The sequence below is a fragment of the Tetrao urogallus genome (assembly GCF_951394365.1).
Source record: "Tetrao urogallus genome assembly, chromosome: 8".
NCBI lineage: Eukaryota > Metazoa > Chordata > Aves > Galliformes > Phasianidae > Tetrao > Tetrao urogallus.
This window is the reverse complement of record NC_136821.1, coordinates 23,447,823-23,469,795: the sequence shown is the minus strand read 5'-3', so window position 1 is coordinate 23,469,795 and position 21,973 is coordinate 23,447,823. Positions and strand designations below refer to the sequence as shown.

Here is a 21,973-nt window from a genome sequence, read left to right as displayed (position 1 = left end):
AACAAAGCCTGCCATTTCCCTGACTTAGAGCCTCTGAATCTTTTGTGGAACTTAAGACAAATTCAATAGAGTAGTACCTAGCTGACTGTGGAAAAATTATGAGGCAGTGTAGACAAAAAGTCTTTAGTACTCCTGTGGAAAGTATGCCCTTAGCACATGCTCAGCAATTTCTTGTATTGTCAGACGGCCAATCAGCAGATGAGTACCTGCCAGCTAATTAGCACACTTGTAGGATTGTCTCACTACAAAACAAGGGATTTAGGAGAAAACAGTACAGTGAACTAAATAGAGAGGAGAGATCCTGAAGATGACAATGCTAAAGAGCAGACTTTAGAGTCAGCTTCCAGTTCTCTAGCACAAAGACAAAGGCATTTGGCATTTTACTGACCTCTTTGCCAATGCTTAATGCTAAGAACACAAATTCCCAAGTAGCAGTTAAGACACAGTTTAACCAAAGACAAAAGAGTAGTTCCCTAAACTGCAGTCTAAGTTGACTTTGCTATTTGGATGGCAGCAAGTTTCCTTGTTTGTGGCTACTAAACCATATGAGGAGACAAAAATGCACGCATACTTTCCTCATGATTTTTTCATGCAAGTTATCACTACAGTTGCTGCTACAATGATCTCACATGCAATACAGATGTGTGTATCAACAAAAATGAAGTTGAAAATTCATAGATTCAATCTTCTTAAATTACAGTAAACACTGAAAGAAAATCTGGGAGAAAAAGAACCAGGCTTTCACAGACAAGTAAGGCTGGCAAGATGGTGACACTCAGAGCAGAAAGCAAGCAAACAAATCAACTCAATACATGCAGCCTCAGAAAACAGTAAGATGCTTTTACATTTATTACACATTCTTTGGGGAATGGAATTTAGAAGTGCCAACTTCACTCCTCCAAAGATGACCATTTTTAAACATGCTGTTGATAATACTTACGATAAAAGAAAGGGACAAACTCAACAGTGAGGGAAGCCGGTTTATACTTCTGTCTGCTCTTTTCAACTGTACTAAGGATACGTCTGAAATTACATTAGAAAAGATATGACACCTTTGTTTCTGACTTACTACTTCATGATTTCATAACAGAGAACCCTGCCAAAAAATATAAGTTTTGCCTACAAGCTTAAAAAAAAAAAAAGTATTTCACCTTAAAAAACGAATGACAGATGATAATGACTTTTCTGTTCCACTCTTAGAAATGCCTTAACAGTTTAGAACATAGTTTGGTCAAAATAAAATAAAATAAAATCAACCAAAACACCAGCAGCTACCTGGTATTTAGTCCTTCCCCATTGCAAGTAAATCATCTACTAAAGTTCTTAACCATGCAATTTGAAATGGCTCAAAACATTATTATGAGTTCATTATGGGAGATAGGGGGAACAAATCAAAGGGAAGTAATTCTGCTGATAGAGTTACAGACTTCTTCTCAAAGACATAACATTTACACTGTGACCTTCAAAAATTTTTTTAACCAATTCAACCACATTTACCTGCCTCTTTTCCCCTGGCTTCTTTGCTATACCAGCTTAGAAGAATAGGGAAGTTTTTGAAAGAAAGCAATGGAAAAAACTTTGTGTCAGTCAGTTACAGCCAAACACCTCCTGGTGCATCCACTTTTTTTTTCCTCCAACCTTTCGACTATCAGAAAATATCTTTAAGGTTTTTAAAAATATTTAAATCATATCCAGTTTCAGAAAATATAGCAGCCTCCTAAATAGAATTATACTGATTCATTAACAAATTCTGTACTTCTACTGATCGCAAATGCTCAAAAACAGAGAATCTATGTTGTACCTATGGTGCAATGTGATGTGCTGGCATTATGAATGCTACATCTAAAAACAGCTTAGCAGTACTTTGTGAGACCATATACAATAACTGGTTCAACCTGTACTGTGTTCTAGAACAGGGGAATTACACTGCACAGAAATACTGAAAGTTGTGATTCTTACACGTTCCTTAAAACTTTGTGTACAGCAAGTTAAGCTGTTATGGAAACAAGAGCTAGTACTATCAGTGACAATTCCATAAAACCTGCAATCCATGCAGTGCTGTAGTGTATTACAGGTTGCCAGCTACAAAGAAGCCCCAGCAAACAAGGTACCACCACAACAGATTTCCACTCTGTACGTATGGAGTCAGAAGAGTGACTGGATGCACAAATGCAGCACAGTTGTACAGGATGTAAGCTGTAGAACGGACTGTAAGTTTTACAAGACTAGTTATCTGCATGCACAGATCCAATATTTGGTGCAAGTATTTGGTGCACATCAAAACAGTCCTGATGAAAGTAAAAAACTTAAAGAGCAGCTCTGAATGAGAGCGGCAGTGAGCAAACAGCCCTTGTACACACAGCAGAAAAACTTGTTAACTATACTGTATATTTAACATTACTGCAGTGAATTTGGGGCTAATAAGGGAGAATTGTACTTGAAAAATTTCATAGGAATCTTTAAGGTCTCTGAAGAGTCAGTTATAACAAAGTGCATCACTAGCAGCCTCAGAGTTTGTGCCTAGAATGACAGAAATTGTGTCAAAAAACCAGTTTCCTAGCACATACTAGTACTGACAACTCCAGTTGCACTGGGTTTCAGTGTTGAGTATCCATTTCCTGAGTTCTTTTTCCTACCAAAACTAGCGTATTTCATTAACTCTTTAGAATAGAGAATCTTTGAAAAACAACTAGCATACTGTATCAAACCCACTGCCTATGACAACCAACTCTAACACCTATAAAATGTATCGGGAGCATATCCATGTAATTACATTTTATTTTACTTTGATATCAGTAGTTTTTGTCAGCAACCTTACATATCATTTATCTACAGGCATCAAAACTCACATAGCTTGTGATCCTGTCCTCCTGGTCCACACTTACCCTGCAATTCTCTGCCTCCAGTTGCGATATGGATCATAGAGACTTTCACAAAAAGCCAGTGCATGTCTCACAAATTCTTCTATTGGTGTCTGATCTGCCATTTCTTTCTCTTTTGTTTTGCTTTTTAACTGGGGAAAAAAAAAAAAATCCAGAAGTAACAACAGTGATCAAAAGACGCCAAGAAGTTAAAACTTCGTCTTAATCCCCCTCCATAAGCATTCCCCCACAAACACTTCATTTTGACAGGGATCACAATAAGCAAGACCTGGAGGTCCTCTACGAGGAAAAATAATAGACTAAAGATGAAAACATACCTGTTGAATGTATAACGTAGTCATGGTGATAACATGATTAATGTATGAACACATCCCAATCTCTTCCACATTAGCCAAATTCCTATGAAAATAACAAAAAACACACAGTGTACTGAGGCTAGTTCAAACAATGTCAGTTTTAGTATTCAGTCTATAATCACAGAAAAATGTATAAGCGTTTCAGAAACACTCCCCAGAGGACTGGATGTACTCAAATGTTTATTTCTGCCACAGTAACACAGTACACAAGTTTTCTTCTAAAAGGAAGGAGAAGAAAGGCCTGAGTCACCCTGCTGTAGGACAACTCTATCTGGAATTTGGTGCTTCAGAGATAAAATAGATTCCCAGGACACTCTAAATAGAGAGTTCAGAAATGGCATGTGATAACAGAAGCAATAACTTTAATTTCTCCCACATTACTAGAACAAGGAGACTGATACCATAGCTGCATACACTTTCCAATGCTTTAATAAATATATTACCTAGAGGCAGATATGTACTATAAATTCTCCAAATAAGAAACATCAAAAATTTTAGAACACTAAGCAAATCAACAGTAACAAAAAAGCACACACACTATTTCCCACTTGGAGGACATCACGAAGATCAGATACTAATGTGATCACATAAGGAGAACTGTTTAGCAACTGAGTAAGATAATAGTTGGTAATTCATCACACAACTATCACCATCTATTCAGCTTTATTTCATGTTCTGGAATACTTGAACACTGCACTGCAGACTTGTACTGTTGTAAGGATAAGAAGAACAAAAGGACTCAAAAAAAAGCTTGTTGAATACTTCGCCAAAGGAGAATCCCTACCATATACTTTATTCCCTTATTCATTCAGTGCAGTTTATAATAAAAGAATGAAGAAATAAGGAGGAATAGATCCCTAAAAACAGTTTATTTACCTGCTTGGACAGTATTACAAAATTAAGAGCAAATTTCAGAGGCAGCTGCATTAATAGAGTAAGTCAGATCCCTAAGCTATTTATGGAATTATAAGCATGTTAAGAATGTGAAACAGTTCTTCCTGTATGTTTATCATTCAAGTTCTTTAATATTCAGTGCTTTCTAGAGTGCAACTTCTCTTTAAAAGTATTTCTTATACCACATACACTATGCCTTGAATTCACATAGATACATCTTGCATAATTACAAAATTGTGTCTTTTCCATGAAAAATGGAATAGAAAGAGCAAAGATTGTATGGTTTTCTTCATTTTCCTTTACTTGGAAGACCATGAAAAGTAGCTTTTCTCTGATTCTACTGGAAAGCATCTGTTCACATTGCATAAATGATTAGAATCTAAAGTCTACATTAATGATTTGTTAAACAAAACAACAGCCTTATTGAAGTAGCGAACAGAACAAATACCTGCAAAGGATGATAAAGAACTTCACAAGCAAAAGTGACAAAGCCTGCTGCTGCTCTTCTAATCCATCTGACATTTTCTGGACACACTGCAGCAGCTGGAGCCTCAGGACCTGAAGAATATTGTCAGGAAGCAGTGATATTCCTGGAGGGATGTCATCCACCCTAAAGAGAAGGACCACAGACACACAGCTCATAATCATGCAAATGACACATTATCATCTATTGTTAGTGTGCTTCGGTAGTGTTGCAATATACCTGCTTAAAAAAGGTTACGGAAATGCAGCAACTGATTTCTCACAAGCACTTCCTAGTGAACTACAAGGAAATGCTTGCTGGCAATAAGCCAGCATGAGCTTTCTTTTCCCCAACAACAATAAAGAACTAAAAAAAAAAAAAGCACCAGCAATACATTAACCAGATTCCTAAATACTCTCCCATTGAGATTACCTGCTTGAATTGCCACAGAGAAATGTCATGATTTTCAGTAGTAATCAGGTGGCCTGGGAAACTCCTATGAGGATTGACACAGCAGAACGAAACGTGAAACTAAACACAAGGGAACGTTTTCAACTTTCCACTGAAGATTAAAATAAATGAGATGCCAATAACTAAGTAGACATTGAAGTCCAGTTGGCAGTAATCCACAGCAAACTTCATGCCTTTCTTACACGAACTACTCAAGCTAGCAGAAAATAAGATTAAATACCAAAAGCAACCAGCTCATATAGCTTAAAGACTTGAAAACCAGGGCCTGAACGTACAGAAGGGGGAGCTCCCAGCAGCTCATTTGACTCCTGGCATACACATTCTGCATGAATGGCTGGCCCAACCCTAATGGTTTCTGTGTGTTAACCCACTACATGATTGGTTTTATCCACCTAGTATCTCACTGTTTTTAGGAGAGGAAAAAAAAGACTTGGGTTGGCATTAAATGTAACAACTCTACCAAGCCTAGATAGGGCTCTGAAGAATATTAGGCACTCCTGCATATTATTTTTATTAAAATTAGGCATTTGTAGAAATACATCAGTGAAAACCAAATGAAGAAAAAAGTCACAAGAGCACAAGGGATTTGGAAAACCTTGACAGAGATTTCATAGAACCTAGGTTCATATAAAGAGACATTAACCAGAAAACTGCTTTGATCCAACATAGCTGTCAAGAAGGCAACATTCATTTCTGAGCAGCTTCATCCCTAAGATTCCAGTGGATTCAAACCCTCTGGGACTACAAGTGCTGTTCACAATAATCCATGAACTCACCATCTCTGTATTAAGAACATAATTTTTGATAGCTGAGGTTGTATATCAGAAGTAACTTGCCCAAGCTGGCCAACAAGTCTCTTTTTCTGTAAGATCATGAAACGCTTTGTAAGAAAGCAAACAGCCTTCCCCCTCCATGCCTCACGTACCAAGGAGTGTTCTACATGTCTGTGCTATATACAACTTAAATGCTTTGTGCTAGAAAAACAGAAGAAACACTCATCTTCTGGTATTACTCAAACCAAGCATACTACAGAGATTAAATAACTGAACTTCTTCCCACCCCACAGCAAATTGCTACTGTATCACTACAAATTTTGAGAAGTTTAATATGTAGATGTGTAATGCTGTTTTTTCTTAATGAGACTGGTTGCGTAAACTTACTATTCAAAAAGGAAAAAAAAAATCTCAAGTCACAACTGACACTCTTGTTTGCTTGCTGCAACCATACGTCAAAAAATGAGATATGTTCACACTTTAGAATCACTGAATCCTTAAGAGTTAAGGCATCTCTGAAGGCCATCTACTCCAACTGCCCAACAGTGAACAGGGACACCACAGTTACATCAGGTTACCCAGGGCCTGATGCAGCTTTGCCTTGCAAGTCTCCAGCAAGGGGGCATGAAGAACAACCTGGCTGATGGGCAAGAAGTTTCAGTGCCTCACCACACTCACTGTGAAAGATTTTTTCCTTTCATCTAACTTAAGTCTACCTCCTTTGAGCTTGAAACCATTTCTCCTTGTTCTATTACCACAAACCCTGCTAAGGAGTCTGTCCCCTTCTTTCCTGTAGGTTGTTCTTTTGGATTCTTTAATTTCTAATATCCTTGCATTACATTAACATGGCTATGCAACAACAGAAATCGCTAACCCAGGTGGTTGAAAGGAACTTGAGTTAGTCTTCACATTGTACTCATTCAATTACAGCTCAAATCAGCAGTACTCTCCCTTCTCCTCCACTAAAGCTGTAAGCAAGCACTTTGGAACAAAAGCTGGTGAAAACCAGGCTTCACTTTTCAGCAACCAGTTTCCAGTAACTGTAATCTGCTTTATTCTGGTGATTTCTGCATCCTTTTCTGTGGGTTTAGAGTCCATACACTAACGCAGTGTGGCATGTGCAGTACTTGACATACGTTTCCTTTAAGCTTCTCTGCTTAACAGCATACAAACCAAAACCAGAAAATAAATCACAACAGCGCAGATAATATTGCTATTTCTGAAAGTATTAAGTCAAAGAACAATTTCTTCCATTAGTGATGGGGAAAAAAAGAAAGCCTCCTATGAGCTGGTAAATGTATAAATACTGCTGAGGGGATTGGGGGTTACTTTTTATTTATTCTAGGTAAAGAATGGACACACATTAGACTTCTGTGCTCAAAGCTGTCAGCACAGTTATTTTTTGTGCAGTATCTTCACTTTCTTACAAAAAAAATAATCACTGTAATGACCATTAATGAACCATTGCACTTAAATATACAGAAAAAATACATACAGAAGATACACAAAAATGTAAGTAAAATTAAATGTTTATATGCTTATAAACTCTATTTATTAGAGAACCCAAATCATTTCACTGGATACACTCATTGCTTCAAGTTTAGAAACTGCCAAGTTCTGTACCACGTAGAAAGTTTTCTATTTCCAAAACATATTTCAGGACATGTTGTATTTTAATTCAACGAAGAAACACTTATCAATTACATCAGCAAGTGACACTGCCACTTAAGAGTCTTTCTTTCAGAAAAAAAGGCTAATAGTTTCAACTACATTTCTGAAGTATTGTTTTCTTATATGTTAAAAAAAGTGTCATGTTTTACACTGACATAACTCCAGAGCTGTCTTCCAAAAGGTTAACTTTGCCCAGCAATCTGAACGAGCTTCTTTATCCTTATACAGTTGTTCATCATTTCCTGGCACTTGCTGTTCAGTACATAAGGCCTTTCTAGCACTTAGCTGTCAAGCACTCCAACATTCACATAAGGGAGAAGCAGGCTCATCAGTCCCCATTCTAGCAATTATGGATGTTCTTAACTGCTGTACACTTGACAGAGGGAGAAAGCAATAAAAAAAGTACACAATTCCTTCTATGATTTCCGCACTACCTCTGTTCACAAAGGAGAGCAACTTGAGATCATTGGCACAGATGTCAATGGGCAAACTTAATTTCTTCCTAGATGTCTGAGTCCAAGGGGTCCCTTTGGCCTCAAGAGAAGAGACACTGGGAAACAGGTGGCTCCACTCTGACCTACATATTCCTCTTTTGCAGGCTCAATAATATCAGCTCTATAGTGTTAATGCTTGCAATTGAAATGGAGAAATACCAGAAGGATGCCACTTTTGACATGCCCGATTATCTCTCAAATGCCAACAAGGGCAGAAAATGTTTCTATGTTATTTTGATATATTTTCTCTACATCTGTTACACAAATGAGTCTAAATCTGTGCAGGCCTACTCTTCCAGACCAAGTCACTAATCCTGTCATTAACCTCACAAAAACACAGGATTTTTATGCTCACAAACCCATTATTTAATGCAATGAAGATGCTGCCATTGTTCAGCACAGCTAAGCTTCATGTTTGTGCTTAATCTTTTACTATGTTGCTGTAAAAACAGAAACAACAACAACAAAAACAACTCATGAGCACATAAAACAAGAAAAAACAAGGGGTAACAAACTTTTTCACTGTTTCTGCTTTCCTGAACTGTGCACTGTAGGATGCATTTTGATATCTCACTACAAAGCAAACATCTTCTGAAAGAAGAATTAACTGGCAGATTTTTGTAGATTTTTCACATTGGTAATTGCACTATAAACTTTGAATTAGCATAATGGCTAAGAAGAATATCTTAATACAAGTAGATGAGATGCCCTGTTTTCATCCACTGAGATCCAGTTGCAGCATTCTTTGTTTCCTTGTAACAGTGGAGGCTATCACTTACACTTCAAACAGGATCTGATCCAAAGCCCAGTAGAGAATTTCCATTGATTTCAACAGGGCTTGGACAGAAGCATTATGCACAGAGCCATTCTTTCTGGTAGTGGTAGCAGCTATAACTCTGAAACTGGTTCTTGTGACTTCTGAATTCTGCAACACTTGTTTTTTTCTTAAAACCCTTAAATCACACAAGGATGTATTAAAAAAAAGAAAAGATACAGAGCTAAGTTTCTATTCCTCATTTGAAAAGTTAGCCTTAGTGCACAGAAATTTCAACAAATTTTAAATGCTAAATACAGAAATGTGAAATTAGACTTTAATACCCATCTCATGATTATATTTCCATATTTGCAGTCAGCAACGAGTCATTAATACTCCTGTTCCTGAACTTTGAGGTTTATCATTTGTGTGTTTTAATTAAAAACTTTCTAGCTAAAGCATCTAAAACTTAGATCATTTTATCTCTTTTTCCTCTTATAGCAGTCCACAATAACATTACAAAACTTTACCTAGATCTTACCTCTGTTCAGTCACCACTGCTACAGAAACCAAGCACTGATACTAACATTATTTCACCTGCAACATTTAATGAATATTTATTCCAAAAACTTACAAGAAATGATTATACTTCTACAAGGAAAAACAAGTGAATATTGATTTTATCACTGATATAACGCAAGTACTGGTATTTGCCTAAGTTTCATCATTCCCAACCCATTTTGACCTTCAGAAGAACAGGAGTGCCACTCAATAAAAAAAACTTTCTTTTGTTTAAAAGCAGTATTGGTATTGAAAGAAACTGGGCTCTCGTCCAGGTCTGGTTCAGATATCAAAGGTGAACAGGTCTGTAATTCTACATACCTAGTTGGCAGCTTCTCGAAGTCCACATCCAAAAACTGTTCATAGCTAGAAACAAAACTATCCAACCAAAGCTTCAGGTAATCTGGATCTTTCTGGAAAAAAAAAAAAAAAAAAAAAAAAAAAAAAAAAAAAGAGAGAGAAAGGAGAAGGGTAAGAGAACATTAAGAAATACAGTGCCTGAGGTCATTAATCAGCAAGTCTGGAGCAGTAACTTGAACAGAAAGCTCTTTCCTTAACATATTTCAGCTGGGAGAAAGGAATGAATAGACTAATTTTTAGAACAGATTTCACAAAGCTCTATTCTTTGAGCTTCTCAGACATATTGTGCTATGTGATAATCTTGTTCTGCATATCTATTCATTAGTTGGGTGTTTCCATTTACTGGTATCAATGCCAATTGAAGTGTTCTAGCCTACAAACATCCCCTCCCACACCAGTTCCAATAACCTTTATTTATCTCAAGTACATAACTTTACAAAATCACTAGCATTTTTTTTTATCGATAGCACGGAATTTGATACATATAATTCCTCATGGCCTTATACAGTTACTAAGCACAGGGATCCCCTTCTCATATTAGACCATTTTCCCTGCTCCCAAGACCCCTTCGACTCAAGCAAGTATCAGAAAAACAGAATTGACTATCATTATTATATCTAAACTGCATTCAGATACAGTGACAACACATAAAGATGATGCATCTCTTCCATCTGATTATTTGCTTTTATTATCTTCATTATATTTTCTCACTCTTTTTCTCTGGATTTTTTCCTCCTTTTTCTTCTTTTCATTCCTAATGTCCTCCTTTTTCATAATCTTCCTTCTCCCCATTCCTGCTTCTATTTCCCTTTCACAATTTTTCCTTAAGTCATCATCCCCGTTCTTTTCCTCTTCAACATTTCCCAAGAAAGGACATTGTGGTCTACAAGCCTGAAGCAAACCTATCCTCATGTTTACTATGCACAGAACTACTTATCTTAGATGTACACCTATTAACAGCAATCAAGATGAAATTGCAACATATAGAATTAAGAAAGCTGTTCAGATAAAGAATAATTTCAAGGTTTCTAAACTATTGGCTTAAGCTACAAAGGTCAACAGATCATCTCAAGTAGGTGGGTACAGAATGCACATTTATCAGTTTCAGAGATCAAACACGTTGAAAAAAATCAAACCAGAAGATGGGCAAGAACTACTGCTCACTAATATCCAAACTGAATGGGGCTGGAAGTAACAGTATATGCCGTCCTCATACATCTTTGGCTTTGCCTTAGGAATCACTTATATTCCTACTGTTCAGTGTGCTGAACAGTACTATGGCTTTTTAAAAATATTCGTGTATTTATAGCTGTAACTTCCCTGTAATTCACACAGGTTATTTTAGCCACATGCTTGCTGTTTCACAGGCTTGTAAGGACAATTTAAAATAAGATGCTATTTTGGCAACTACAACATAGCTAAGGCTAGAGAGGACAAGGCAATAGCATCTATGGCAGAGTAACAAACAGAAACTTGGCCATAATCACATACATGCACTTTGCTTAGTTAACAGCCATGATAATACCCATGCATGAGGAAAAAAAGGATCTATTTGACGTTTTTCCTGTTGAAGGAACTGCTTTGATATTCTTGGCATGAGCAAGTTCTTCTTGAAATAGAACATGAATCATTAAAAGGATTCAATTAGTATTCCAAAACTAAAATAGTGTTGACACAGCTGAGACTCATCTCTAGCTGTTGATAGTAAACTGTTGTAAGAAACTCAGTGGTAAACTGTTGTAAGAAACTCAGTGGTATTTGATCAAGAAAAACTAAGGAAGCTGAGGATTGCTTTAGAAAGTATTCTGGATGAAAGAAAAGAAGAAAATATTAAATGTCTGCTTGCTCCTTTTCAATAATAGCTAGAGCCTAAATCTACTTCAAGCTTAAGGTTTAAATTAATCTCCTTATCTTTAAACAATAATGCCTTTGCAAAGCTATCAATGAAGACGTGCGGCAGAAGAAAAACTGGCAAGGAAAATACAAAAGAAAGTAAATACATAGATGGCAAAAACAGGACACAGATGTTAATAAGAGTGAAAAGTTACTACTGAGCTGCAGTGCACATACAGCTCCATTTGCATTACCACTGTAACTCCTCCATATGAGGTAAACATTGCCATTAGCTCTTGCTTTCTAAACATACAGTCAACTGACAAAAAGCAAGAGCTGCAATACCATTTGACCATTACCTGCAGCAGCCTTTAATTCTGCTCCCTTCCACCTCAAACCCCAGCCAGCCAATTGGTTATACATTATTGAGTTATTAAAAGAATCGGCTTTGATAACAAAATGAGATAACTATTGGTATGTAGTAGTAGAAAACAGTTTACACGATAATAGACTCACTTGAGTTCAAAATCTAGAAATTTCTCAGGCAATAGCATGAACTCAGCATCGCTTGGAGGAAAAAGAGAGCAAACAAGGTCATTTAGCAACTGAGTCTACATAAGAAGCATTAAGAAATACATCTCTATTATAAACCATATAAGCATACTACCATTTCAGAAATGAACACAAATACAGACATAAGAACTAGGAGTAAGTAATCATCCCAAGAAAGAGGTGACCATACTCAATTGTCTTGCTCCAAGTGAAGATACATAAGCTTTCACAGATACATTAGAAACCAAAGTTAAAAAAAGCTTTCGAACTTTGAATCTGGCCCAGGTTTCTGTTTTCCTACATTAGCAGTGACCAGTTGCCATTGCATGCAGTATGTGGCTGAAAGCCACCAGAAATCTCAGCTTTACTGAAGCACTTTTAAGAAAGCAAACTTATAGTGTAAGTAAATGTTACCTGTGACAAAACAGATGAAAGCATGCCTCCCTCTTACACAGCTAAATAAATACATTTCTGAAGAGCAGCCTGCTTGATTCAAAGCCATCTTATATTTTCCCACATTGAAGCATCATGATTACAAAACAAAAAAATTTTTTACATTGCTTTGGTATTTTAATTTTATAAGAAAAACAGATATTAAGGGCACCAGCTACTTCCTGTGCATGATGTAAACCAGCATCTGCACTTGAACACTGTTTCAAGGTCAGCTGCTACCCTTTATTCTGACATTTGAGTTTGGTGGGTTTCTTCCCATTTCCCTTTTCAACTATTCTCTTTTCTCATGATAGATGTGGTAAACTTAATTAACAGCAGAATACAAACTGACCTAATTGTTTAATGCCAGACCAACCTTGAGACTGTACATACTACAGCCTCAAAAATGTGCATTATCACGCAGCACAGGCTGGAAATAGGCTGGAGAGCAACCAATCACTGAACAGCAACCTCAATTCTCTACAAATTGTTGGCCATTTCATTTTCTCCACAGAAGAAAGAAGTGGAATTTTGTCAGGCCACAAAGCATCTTTAATACTCAAAAGCCTTATTATCAGCAAAAGCAGCGAAGCCTGTGCAATACATTCTCTTCATCACTGTTTCCAGATTACCAGTAGCTGTAGGCTGTATATCAGACAGCAGCTCCAAATTATTTTTAGTGGTGCTGTTGAAGATGTACCACACTTTTAAGACACAGCTTACAAATCAACATTCTGACAATACATCACAAGGACACTGTGATCAACAATGAGTTTGATATCTTTTCCCAACCTCCTCTCTCCACACACACCTGCAGACATGTCCTGGGAGATCAGCAAGGAAGACAGAGGGAAGCTTTTCATTTGTACAACAGCAGAAAATGTAGAAGAAAAGACATAGGTGGTAGTAAAACACCTTCCAGAACTCCACAGTCATTATAAAGAAAAGAAAATGTTGGTTCTGGAAGTTGTACAGCTTATTAAGTCATAATCCTAAGCACTCCTTTTATTTCCAGAAGCTTGTGTAACTTCTGTGCAAGACAGATTTGTGCATCTTATTTGAATAACAATTCATATATAGAAACTACATGTTTGAAAATTTTGAAAGATGTTCCATCAAGGTTCAAAATTCCCAGAAGCAAAACCCCAACTTAAATTAACCATCTGCCCTCAGGGCAATAAGCTGACACAACCCAAGCTTGAACAGGCAGTCTAATGATGTGGCACTGTGAGGATATATGCAAACCTGGAAGGAAAAACAAATTTCAAAGCCCTTTATCTGAAAATTGTGAAGCAAGTCACAGATACATAGGGCCTGAGCTTAAGCTTCTAAACTCAATGTATTGCAATGAAAACCCGTAAAACTTCAAGGAACAATCATTCATCTGCACTAATGAAAAAAACTGCTTTAAGCCTATTAAATAAGCTGCAGCTCAGAGCACCGCAAAGTGAAAACATTTTCTAGTTCCTTCCTTACTTTTTTTATTTTTAAACAACCTTTAGGCTTCCATTTGTACACAATTCTCAGAGCACAGTAATAGTCATCAGAGCTCTTTAAAATGAAACACTGCCAGGTACAAGCTCTACTACAGTGCATGCCAACAGGTACAGCAATAAAAGCACACCCAGAAGTGTCAGTTGTGGTTTTCCCATTTGACCAGCACAGCTAGCACTATGCTTGAAAGAAGAAGGTTGCTAAATAACATCAGTTGATCTTCTACACTGGTTCTACACTGGATTACACTGTGTAAAACACTGCAGCTAAGCAGTGCCAATCAGCAAGTTTCTTATACGGTCCAACATTTCAATGCGCTAGAACTCCAGCAAGCCATCCTTTACCTTGGTATAACTGGGAAATAAGCTTCTAATGCTAATGCTAACTTCTGTGCTCACCAACTGCACCACTTAATGTAGAGAAGGATTTTTCCAACAGCAGATGCAACACTGAGGCAACAAAAATAAATGAAGCTAAGTACAATCAACACTAACATGGGACAGGCTCTTTTCTTTGATACATTAAGTTGCTTACAAATGGCAACAGCACTGCCTGCTCTTTATGAAGACTGATTAAATGAACAACAAAAAAGAAAGCTTCTAATTCAGTCATTTCCCCAGTAACTAGTTTGTCTGGGCAAAAAGGTCAACAGGAAATGGAATTTTTTACATGAGTGAAAACATTTTTTTAAACTCATAATACTCCCTGTAACTCTTATAGCTGACTCTAAGTTTATGCAGAATTGGCATTGAAGGCCTCCTCCTAGAAGTCTCCAGACCTGTGGCTGTGGAGTACTACGCTCTACCAGGGCTTCAAGCAAAGCAACGGAAAAGGGCAAAGATCATAGGGCTCCACTGGGAAGCTGAAGCCACTGAACTGCACCAGAGCAGCCAGCAGGGCTGCACCCCATGGGCACAGCCCCATTAGGACCAAGTGGGGCTGAAGACCCTCAGCACAGCCAGGCCAGGTAGGCTGCAGGCAGCAATTGGGCAGCCTTGTGAATGATAAACTTCTCACAAGGGCATTAGCAGGTTTAAGGGCACCTTTTCCTCTTTGTATTTCCAAACACAACAAAGAATTTCAGCATAAGATCTTCCAGCGGCCCACACCATGCGTGTCAGAGCACTGATGCTTTTTGCAAACCTTTAAAAACAGTAAAATGCCAAAGCAGAACCTGAAAGAATCAACAGTACAGTTAGAATTAATCAGAGACATGATAAACTGTTATATACTGGCTAAACTGCCTTGAGAAGTGAAATCAATTCTAATTACCAAAAGAAACTGCATTTGGGCACAACTTATTTTAACCATAATATTTACTTTTGAATCAGCTCTTGAATTGAAAGCTAAAGAAAGGCTCTTTGGTAGCAACTAGGAACCTCTTTCCTCAAAACACATATAAGCATGCAGATATCAGTTCAATTTCTGGAGCTGAAAAGAGAGGGCATATGCTTTCTAACCAGAAGCTGAAGTGACCCATGATGCAAACAAGTTTGTGATAAGTTCAAAACTTCTGTTTCACATGGAGACTTTTTTTTTAAAAAACCAAAAATACACTTACAACCTTCACTTAAGATAGAATTTGCTCACATAAACTGAAAGTTAATGTTGAATGTTCCTTCTCTCTTCAAAAGTATAAAAACAACTAGAAACTGCCACTAAAATCTTATACGGAAAAAAGAAATTACAGCTGAGAGCTAGAATTCCATTTCCTTTCCACTTCAGTGCTCAAAAAAAAAAAAAAAAAGCAAACTGAGATTTCTAACTAAAATGGAAGCTTCATTTATTTACTTAGTTATTGATTAAAGCTGCGTTTGAGCTGCAGCTCAGAGGCAGCACCAGAGCAAGACCCACTCCTGCCCACCTTGCAGCACAGGCTGCTGCTCCATGCCATGACATGGCACCAGCCTTTAACTTTCTCTTTCCACATCAAAGCTGGCACAACAAACCAGCAGCACTAACAGCTGGAAGCTGTGTTTTAAAGATCAGGGAATAAGGAGCATTCTGAATAATTTAAAGGTTACTAAACTTCAACATGTCAAAAATCTGCCGTGTTAGGATAATCTCCAATTTAACAAAAATTCAACCTGATAAAGGTTTAGGGCTTAATGCTCGACAGCTTTGAAATTCCAGAGCTCCGTCATCGATTTAAATGAGAAAAGGACTGAGCTGCAGCAAGAGCACAAAGCCAGTTTCTGTCCTGTCAAGCTTCTAACTTTCAGTGTGACGTAAGAGACAAGGAAAGAATACAGATGGACCAAAGGGAACCAGGATGGTGCCAAGACAGCCAAAATATCAACCCACTATTTCACCATATCAATAGCCAGATACTGTCAAGTCTTCCAGTAGATACAGAAAAACGCTGAGGAGAACCCGTGTGCAACTTCGATACAGACTTCTTTTGCGTATGGATCACCTAAAGCAAGTTCTTATTTCTTTAGCCATGGATCTAACTGCTTTGGTCTTCTCAGCCTTATCAGCACTAATGACATACTGAAGGTACAACCTCCCTCAAATTAGCTCTTCAAAAGCACCTGCAACTATTTGGCACCAAATGCACTTCAGGTGGCACCATTTTTAAATGATTACCACAGATGAAGTCAGATTTCTGCAAATAACATGCTCCTTCCCCATACCCTGCTTTTTCTTAAGAAAAAAGAGCTTTGCTTATCCAGTATTTTGAATGCTGCAGTCTTGAGGAGGAAAAACACTGTGCAGTCATACCTGAGCCTGCATACTCACTGCCACTCTGGGGACCATGTTGGAATTTCAGGTTATACCAAAGATACACACTTTTCACCTCGCTACTTCTTCTCTTAAATTCCAAGTACACTCCTGAAAGTACGTGAACACCAGATTTAATTAGAGCAGCAGTTTAAAAGCACATATATATTAAGGAACTCCATAAATAAAATTGTTTCCCTGCTTGATGCTCATCCATCATCAACGTGCATTTCCCCACAGCTTCAGAAGTTCAGCAAAATCACAGGTAAACCAAACACAAGTTTTGTGTAATTAAAAGCATTAGCCAAGCCCGTATCAACAGAGATGGAAAAGCAACTTACTAGGAGCCTGCATCTACCATAACCGCTTTCTACAAAACCTACGGGCTGGAAATCCTGGGCTTATGTGTCATATGTATTGTCAGTTTACAGTACAGTATTTACTTTACATGCTGCTTTAAGAATAAGAATTTTCCATAACTTCCAAACATCTTTTCATCAGTTCCTAAATTCTCCTTGCACATCTCAAGCAAAAGTTCCTAGAAAACTATATGAAGGTACAACGTTTTCCTAACACAATTACCAAAAGAATAATCCTATAATATTTTTTAAAGGAGTTAAACTGCTTTATTTTCATTTTGTTTCTCTTAAATGTTTCTGGCGTTATTGCTAAATTCTTATTTCTAGTTAGCACTACTTGTTAACCTCTGCCTTAGCTTCCTTATTTGTTCTTAAATGTATTATTAGCAAACTCCTAGAGAGTTCTTATGCAGATTCTGGTTATTTGATAATAAAATGAGTACTTCATTTTCCTTACATTAATAAAAAAAAGCAAATACATTCACTGTCTCCATTCAAAATTCAGGAATGCCCTCAATCAGATTATCATTTACATACAACTGTTTTATCAGCACAGAAGCCTAACTGCTAAGTTTAGAGCTGCAGGTGCATGGAAGAGTTTTCTCACAATCAGATGCCTAACTTAAAACAGCCTTTATTACATTAACCATGTTCGGTATTCATTTATCAGTTGTTTCCTGCTCTATGTCCCAGTCTTCCTCTATTGAATCCTCTCTTTTATTACAAGATGAATAGTAAATACCATATGATCAAATTACTCTTATTAAAAAAAAACAACAGCAAAAAAGGTTTTTAATCTTTACTGTTGAGGTGGTCATGCTTTGATGTTTATTTGCTTCCACCTTCCCTCCTTATATAAAACTCTTTCACCAAGAAAAGCTCAGTAATTAAAGCAGCTCATTCTTTTTTATGGCAGCTGCTTAGCCTTTCTAAAGCCTGTAAATATTTCAACAGTATCTTTTGAGAACATTTGGATTCTGGCATTAAGCCACAATGCCACTGAACAGGCAGCTGGCAAGCCTTTCTGCTCACTCCATTGGTGCATTAGAGCACAAACAGAGCACATTTGAGTTGATTCTGCAATGTTCTTCAATCAGGACACATGGAACCCCACATCTGAACCAGATGAACATGTTAAGTGTGCCATAAGTCAGACAGACACCACAAAACAGCCCAGTGTTTGCTGTATTTGCCATTACAGTGCATACCACAGAACCAGAAGCCTGTGTTTTATGTATTCTGATAAATCATTCACTGTAAGAAACACTTGATTCTTTCACTACATTAAAAGCTTGCTCCAAAATATTTTCTACATTTTCTGGTAATAAGAAATGAATGATATTCATTAAATCTGTAAAGAAGCTACATATATTATTCTATATTACATTTAGCTATAAATGTAGAATACAAAACAAAAATAATTTCCCTGTTGCTTGTCTTACATCTGTTCTGCTTAGTTTTACCTGTCATCTCACTTCAGTTGGAAGCCTACACTACCAATGGCAGTGTGCTCGTTCTGGTTTGAACAGCTGTCTGTACAAGGTTGCCTAGGTCCATAACTAAGGATGATAACAGCTATTATAAATAAGTGAAGAAACTAATGTCTCATATATACACATACACACAAGTCAGTTATTTATATGAAAAGTTTCCATACTTAAAAATACCTTAACTGCATCAGTTCTCAGACTATGAGAAATTTCTTTAAATAGCAGACAGCAAAACCAGAATTGAAAACCAACTGTTCCTTCTTATCTATATCCATTCTTAGTTCAGCATCCCAAAGGCACAACAAGGACAGTGTCATCAAGCCACATCCACAATTGACTTGTGACAAGTTCTTTTGCCAGTTACATACTTGCAGAATCGCTGAGATATTTCCTGCAGATTGATTTAAATACATTTTACAACTGTGTAAAAGATGCTCATTCACCAATTTTGGCAAAGGAATGAATTTTCACAACAGTGACTTAGGAAGAGCTGCTTTTTCTGCACACTTAGCTTGATCAAGCATTAATCTAGCCATAATCTGGATACTTCTTTATCCAACAAAGGCGGTGTATAACAATTCAATATGAATCACTGACAAATCAGCCACTGCACAAGAAGGAAGACAAGTGCAAGCTGAAGTCAGGATGAGATCATGTTTGGGGTGCAAAGGTCAGTGTTTCACAGGGCTTACAGTTTAACATCAAAGATTACATTGTAGTTATTTACATGCTTCTCACCACAATTAATCACAATTGTGCAAAAAAACATTTTTTGAAATAAGATTAAAACACCTCTTACAATGTGAGATATCAATATTCAACAATCTGATGAACAATCTCATAACAGTCTACAGGAAGGTATGCATTTGCTCTTGTTTGCTGATAATCACATGAAATCCCAGCCTTACAATGCAAGTGGTGAAGGGATTTGATTGAACTATGACATACTGTCTGGAATGCAGTACTTTGTAAAACAGCAGTGAGAGGTTGCCTGACAACACACGAAGCAGAAATAATGAATGACTCTCACACTCTTCCCATAGCACAGAGCACACATTAATTTAAATGAACTGTTTAATGTTTAAATGAATGCATAATGCCAACAAGCGTAGCTCAAGCAAATAGAACAAGTGTGTTAAACTTCCAGCTTCAAGTATTCACTTTGCAATGGTTGTAAGATCTGAGACTGCTATGTATCTACAGAAAAGCTCAAACTACCAGCACACCACAGTTTGAAGCACCTGACTGTAGCAGTCCATTCCTAACACAGAAATCATGGTTTCCCCCAGGACCACTTATTTTATCATTCAAGTTTGCCAATTCCTTTAAGCAGCTTATAAGGAACCAGAACCTCACATGTAATTCCTCCCATATAAAGAAAAAAACGAATTCAAATGACAGGATTTGAAATACTCTAAGACACTTTTAGAATAATACAGTCATATTTCATGGCTTTTTTGTGTATAGCTTTTTGGCTTAGGACTAAGATGCTCTCCTCTAAAAAAAAAAAAAAAAAAAAAAAGTACATGCTATCAGTTTTAAAAGAAAATATATTAACAGGTAAATATCCCTCACCAAACCAGAGAGAACTAAGTTTCTCTCAATACAATCAGATCTGGTAAAAACAAACCAGCAGAACAGTGCAACACAAGAAAGTGTATCTCTTAAGACAGGTCTTAACATAGCAAGGGATATGACTCTCTCAGTTACCTGTGTCAGCAAACACTAGATTATTATGATTATGATTATTAACTGCTAATACACAGAGCCCTAAGGATGCTAAGACTGAATGCTCTCTTGAAGCACAAGTTCGATAGAAGCTGACTGAGGAACACCTCTTTGCCTCAAGCTATTCTACCAGGTAAGTGCTTAAATGAAAACACGATTTTACTGAAGACGGACAGCATAAAAAAAAGCCCAGGACCAATTTACTCAGTGAAACTTTGCATGGCACAATTAAAATTCTTACAGTTAAATTCTTAAAGGAAAGAAAATCATCTTGACAAGACTTCACAGTCACAGTACCCCCATCCACTGAGTAACTAGCTCTCAAGTATACTACCTGGCATGGCTTTCACAAGCTATCTAACAAAGCAGGATCATTTATAGTGCAGCTAAGACCTTTTTAAAGCCCTTTGCAGTGTTTCTATCACATTTAAGAACTTAGACAGAAGAATGTCCTTTACAAGCCTAAGCCTGAAAAGATGCTAAACTACATTTCAAGTTTCTTCTGGGCCATCAGTTATGAGCAGCAACCTGCTTTTATAGGTGCTACTTGAAAGCACAAGATCTTTTTAAAGACTCCTTTGGACTGTCAACCTTGTTTTTTATAGGCCACTTTATCCCCTCTCTTCCCACTTAGATTAAAAGAGTTTGCCTTGTTTTAACTGTACTTACATCCTGTGAAATTCATATTTCCTTTTGTAAAACACTCATGTCGTCTTAGTGGTATTTGTATATATTCAGGTAAAGTCAAGAGTATAGAGTTGTACCAAATTACTTTTTTTTTTTCCTTTCCACTTTCAAGGTAGGACTTCAAGCTTCTCTTGGAATGTGTAATTTCAAGGAAAAGATATGGAAGAGGGTAAGTGGACCCAACCATTATGATCACATTTTGTTTTCATTTAAGCCACAGTTCTTTGTTACAGCATTACTTACCAGTCACTGCTCATATTATTTAATACACCCCCACCTATTCCCTGTTTTCCTCTAGGTTTAAGAATGCAGAGAACTAGGATTCAAATGAGATGGCAGTCCTTTAAAAGAAAAATCAGTCACTGAGGCACCACTCAGGCAGAGTCTCCATCCAGGATAAAAATGAACCGACTGTCATTTAGTCAGAATTCTATAACAGCTATGTAAAGACACAGTAATTCATATTTTTCAGTTCACCAATATTCCATATGTCACATGTTCTGCATCTATTGCTAATAGACAGAAGACAATAGGAAAGAAGTACAAATGGAATATTTTCTGAGGTGTATATAAAGAGATAAGTGCTTGTATTTAAGCCTTTGAAACCCTTCCTGAAGGCAACTGAAGATTTTGTTTCATTAGAAATGAAAAAAATATTGCCATATAGAAGAGTATTTGATCACTGCGTAAATTAAAAACTCAGATTCTTTGACAAAGTCAAAGGATTTCTACGTTACCTACCAGAAGAACTGGAAGAGATGATATACACATAGCTGAAGTCTTACAGACAAGATACAACACAAGATAATTTGGATCTGCAGTAAAAGTTACTTCAGAGGATAATAAGACATGAAATAATTTTGCACATTGGTACATACACAACAACTAAGAAAAGGTTAATTAACTGCAATTGTTATAGTGCTACAGCTATGCTGGTTTAAGAACACAAGGCAAGACTGGTAGAGCAGATCTAATGAAAGAGATTACTTCAGTCA

The 21,973-nt window shown here is 37.0% G+C and overlaps 1 protein-coding gene across 2 annotated transcripts in view; it reads right to left on the bottom strand.

Annotated features, from left to right (window-relative positions):
• Window positions 1–21,973, bottom strand: part of NBEAL1 (neurobeachin like 1) — a gene marked incomplete at both ends in the record, with an annotated part of 73,325 nt that overhangs the window by 47,644 nt on the left and 3,708 nt on the right. For both annotated transcript variants that reach the window (XM_079538987.1, XM_079538988.1), the window contains 5 exons: window positions 941–1,023; window positions 2,886–3,013; window positions 3,200–3,281; window positions 4,581–4,742; window positions 9,641–9,732. In XM_079538987.1, coding sequence (XP_079395113.1) covers window positions 941–1,023; window positions 2,886–3,013; window positions 3,200–3,281; window positions 4,581–4,742; window positions 9,641–9,732 — 547 coding nt within the window. The remainder of the gene's footprint in view (window positions 1–940; window positions 1,024–2,885; window positions 3,014–3,199; window positions 3,282–4,580; window positions 4,743–9,640; window positions 9,733–21,973) is intronic.